General features: G+C 47.3%; 1 protein-coding gene across 1 annotated transcript; it reads right to left on the minus strand.

Moving 5' to 3' along the window:
- Nucleotides 1-2,556: 2,556 nt before the first annotated feature.
- QBC33DRAFT_544346 (uncharacterized protein) lies at nucleotides 2,557-3,850 on the minus strand. Its single transcript, XM_060428447.1, has one exon. It carries the CDS (start codon nucleotides 3,809-3,811, stop codon nucleotides 2,867-2,869), a length of 945 nt encoding a protein of 314 aa, XP_060281673.1. The 5' UTR covers nucleotides 3,812-3,850; the 3' UTR covers nucleotides 2,557-2,866.
- Nucleotides 3,851-4,801: the final 951 nt, after the last annotated feature.

The raw sequence follows: 4,801 nt of genomic DNA on the forward strand, positions 1-4,801 counted from the left end.
CAAGATTCGGGCAGCATTTAAGACTGTAATTACTGCGTAGGTAGCTATAAGAGCCTTGAATCAACGATCATCTAATAGCTGTGCAGCAGTGAATCGACCCTCTGGCACATGACGCAACCCCTTGTGCATTAAGTTAAAGCACCCCCCTTCCGGCCACCCCCACCTTCCGGCCACCCAAAAATCCGACTTACACCACCACTACTACTTTATTCAACCTGACTTTCTACCTTCCTTGATTTTACTACAATACAACTGCCTGACTCACTAGGTAATTCAGGCTCGCTGAATTCATCTAGACCATCCTCAATATGACCAGCCTCCAATTGAGCCTTCCAGATTGCCTCAATGTTGGCAAACTTCGAATTTGGGCTTAATTTGACCTTCTTCTTCTTCCTAGGCCGTGCAGCTTCAAGCTAGGCCTCTAGTGATTCAACCTTCTGTAAAGAAGTGGCCAACTGGATGTCCTTTTCGTCAAATGCCTTGTGAATCTTCTAGAATAGTAGTCGTTGTGTAGAAGTAGGTTGCTCTAGGTGGCTAAATTAATGTAGTTGATCTCAAAGCTCTGTAGCCTTTCTAGGAGTTGACTATATTACTGTAGCTATATCCAAGTTCTATTGAGAGATAGGTTTACCACCAATTGCATGCTAAGAAGTCGAATTTTCCAGATCTTGGGCCTTTTTGTTAGAGTTTTCCAGCAAGAGTAGGCTAAGTAGGGGTTTGGTCATAGAGACTGGCCATAACCCCGTAGCTTTCCACCCACTCTTGATATTCTGACTAGTCAAAGCAGTCTCGCAGGCCTTTTGGTAGCAGGCTAGGAAATTCCGCTTTCCTACTACTGTAGAATCTACCTACTAAGCAAGAAAGCCAAGCTCTTTCCAGTAAGCTGTTTTGAGAGGTCCAAATACCGAAAGATCTAGTGGTTGCATAACGTAAAAAGTGTGTAGAGGTAAGAAAAGTAGGTAAATCTTGTGCTAGAAGCAAAGCCACATAAACTCGGTTGTTTTGTGACTGCCATGGCCATCCAAGACTAGTAACCGGTACTTAGAAGGGTCTGTTGGCTAGGTCTTTAGAATGAAGACCTTTTGGAGCCATTCAACAGCAGCGTCATTGGAAATCCAGCCATTTTCAGAAAAGGAGAACTTCCATGTAGCATAAAGAGCTAGTTTGAATAGAAACCATTAGGCTTAAAGCGATTTTCCTTTGAATATAACTAGAGGATCCAAGGCAGTACCAGTTGCTAAGATACACTCTAGGAAAGTCATCCAAGCGCGTAACCCAGGCTTTTTCTTTCGAATTGCTCTCTTCTTAGAGCCTTCTAAGACCAATCCATTAGATCCCCAGCCTTCCATAATCCCAGATTTGTCTATATTATACTGGTTGTGTAGCTTGATGGCTTGGATAGCTAGAATCTTCAGATATTGAAACCAACGTCTGATTACATCAGTTGTAGCCCCATTAACACGTTTGGAATCAATAGATTTGCTTCCCTAGGTCCTAACAGCTAGATTCCTACGTAAAAAGGCCTCAACCTAACGCTTTCCAAGTGGCCAGGAGTCTCCTTTGGCTTGCAAGACTCGCTCTGCAAATTCCTTCAGCTGAAAGTAGGAAGGTGGAAGTCTTAAGGCAGCCTGGGTAAGGACCTATTAAGCTAGGTGACTTTCCTGAAGTGGTGAGAGCCTTTGGTAATTCGAAAATGCATCTTTCTAAGGTGTGGTATCATTGAGGCAGTCCTAAAGAGTAGTCCTTGGAACCCTCCATTCTAGAGAAGCCTTGCGTAGACTTTGACCATTTGCAATAGCCTGCAAGGCCTAATTGACGTCATCTTCGGTATATGGCTTCATTGTCAACTAATCAAGATAATTGCAAAAGGTAGGCTTAATTAGGCTTAATTTGATCAAGGAATGGAAGTTTGTTTGGTGATGGTTGAAATGGCAGTGTGGAATTTTTGGGTGGCCGGAAGGTGGGGGTGGCCGGAAGGGGGGTGCTTTAACTTATTTGACAGGATTGTACTCGCGCTCGGTTTGGCTAGTCTCGGGTCGGAGGCAGGCAATGTTCCTCTCACTAAGCACAAGACCATATTAAAGACAAGGGAAGGGGTAAGGCTGTATTTCTTGTGACACTGGGGATGGCACCATGTCTCTAAGGAGTATACGTGTTATGGAGTAATCGGGAAATAATCGTTATCATTCATCTCCAAAGATCTCCGCCACATCAGAGCCCGGCGATGACATTGGCTCCATCGAGGAACCTGGCCGGTAGGGGATTGACCGCCTAGGTATCTCATCGCTGAACGGCCAGGTGTCGTATCCAAAGTCTACCCCCGCGCTAGCGAACATCTCGCTCACGCTGCAATCATCGAGCCGTTCTCCTGTATCGCACGTAACCTTTTTCAGTCTGGGGAATTGCCCTTGCGAAGCAGCCTCTGCAAGACGGAGCAGACCTTTCGTCAAGGGGACAAGTGTTCGGGAACTCATATTGTCAGCTAGTCGTAACGAGACGATAGACGGAGGAAGGAGTTGAATCAGAATATCGTGATCTTCTGGCAATCCGTCCACGCTGCTGTATATTAATCTTGTGTCGAGGAACACATGCCGAAGGACAAGAAAGTCCCGCAGGCTGGGAATAGGCTTGGCGAGAAATCCCCCATTCACACGCAGAGCATCCTGCCGCCCGCTCAAATATCGCCCACTCAGATCGAGATGTAACGTCTCCAGGGTTGTCTTATACCCGCTCAGACACTCGACAGCGTCGGAGAGTAGGGAGTGGTCATCGCTAAAGGCTGTATAAAGCAAAGTCAGCAGTGACAAGGATAACTGTGATTAAAATTGAAAAAAGCTACTAGCCACCATACAGTCTACACACAATCCTACAGACATCCCGCAAGGTTGATAAAAGACTCACCAGCCTCGTAAATAAACGTTTCAAGGGCCACGCAGCAAGAAAGTAACGACCCAAGATCCGACAGGCTCAGTCTGCTGCTGGTGATACAAAGATTTCGCAGGTTCGGCAAAAGACAGTCCAGGTCCAGACTCCTCAGATCCTCACCATCCCATAACTCGAGGTTAAGAGTTCTTAAAGTGGAGAAAGACATCTCGAGAATGCCACCAAGACGATGTCTTAGGTTTGAATCACTTCCGCAGATGTCGATAGTCTCGAGAGGAAGGCTCGAAATACCGGCAGCGCTTAGAGCCGACATGGGAATGGTATTGCGAGGTACCATCATTGAGAGGGTCAGGCAAGTTAGATTCGGGAGGCACGCCAGGAGCATAGCTCCTAGCTCATCAGTCGAAGGCCGATATTGCCCACGTATGGTCGTTGGCCACAAATCTTGGAAAGGAGCAAGAAAGTCGGACAGCTGAATGCCACGGGCTTGTGCAGCTTCTTCAAGCGCAGGTTCGACATCGTCCTTCGTGATTTCGTTCATGAGGTGGTGGCTAAGATACAACCTCCGGACCAAGGCAGCCAGATCTTGGCGTAGTGTCACCGTTCGGAGGAAATTGGTGAGGCGCCACTCCCATGTGTATTGCATTGAGCGCCAAGAGTCGCCATATCCAGGGGCAAACTCATGGTAGAGGATAGCTTGCGCGATATCCCGGAGTGTCCTTGAGACTAGGCATGTGGAATACAGCGCTTGGCGATCCAAGGAGTACCACGACGGCTGCTCGCGCTCTTGTTGAGCGCCTGGGAAGTAGGCAAGTGGTGTCTCCTGCGGGTTGCGACAGTGCAAGCAGAAATTGCCCAAAATGAGCGAAAGAACCTCATTTGGAAGGTCGTAAAGCACTGGGGGGCGGGAGGACCGCTGTGAACCCATGATTCCGAAAGAGACGAGGGTAGATGCTGAGGGATGCAGAGAGCGGGGGAATAGAGTGAAGAAACTCGACTCGAAATGAAATTACCTAGATACTCGGGTCCGCAAACCCGATAAAACGTGGCAGGTCCGATAAAATAACGTGATAGGCCCCCTAATCTAGCCAATGATTAGGTACCTAGGTAGTAAACAGTTTTTCAAGTGTACTCCGTACAATGCCATCGCCGAATCTACCCCACACCCGGCGGACAGCCTGTTCATCAAACATCATTGACCTTGATGCCCATAGCTTCACAACACGAGAAGTCATCAGGGCCTCACTAGCCTCGGGGGTAGCTATTGGGGCTCGAGGACTTAAAATATGCCCGGGCAAACAACAAGAAACTTGACTAACTGAGCTGTGTGGCAGTCGGGCCGCGTATTTTCCGCTGCACAACGCTGCGACAAACATATTTTCTACATTCGTGGCCAATAACTTAACCACGCAGCAGATGCGACTCTACTTATGCATAGAGGTCATGGCGCCATTGGACAATCCCGCTGACGTATGGGCTAACACTGCATAGCGGAAACAGGAGGTGAATGATTGGTAATAGAATATCCCGTCACCACTGGGAGGGAATTAATGCAGGGAATTTCTCTGCAGGCATGCGCAATTTTCTCTGCAGGCAGGTGGCAAGTTGGCTACAGCTGCATTGCTGTCACAAGTGCTATCGCTATCAACATTGCTATCGCTGTCACTATTGCTATTTCTAGCAATGGCAATAGCAACAGACAGCAACGGCAAGAGTGATAGAAATGACAGCAAAAGCAATAGATACACAGCAATAGCAACAGATAGCAACGGCAAGAGCGATAGATAGTATTGGCAAGAGCAATAGACAGGAATAGCAATAGCAATAGACAGGAATAGCAATAGCAATAGACAGGAATAGCAATAGCAATAGACAGGAATAGCAATAGCAATAGACAGGAATAGCAATAGCAATAGAC

Source organism: Phialemonium atrogriseum (assembly GCF_030411735.1).
Source record: "Phialemonium atrogriseum strain 8032-3 unplaced genomic scaffold QBC33scaffold_19, whole genome shotgun sequence".
Lineage (NCBI taxonomy): Eukaryota > Fungi > Ascomycota > Sordariomycetes > Cephalothecales > Cephalothecaceae > Phialemonium > Phialemonium atrogriseum.

What these genes read in the sequence shown, in the direction of transcription:
- QBC33DRAFT_544346 (XM_060428447.1), bottom strand. Translation starts at nt 3,811, where the DNA reads ATGGGTTCACAGCGGTCCTCCCGCCCCCCAGTGCTTTACGACCTTCCA.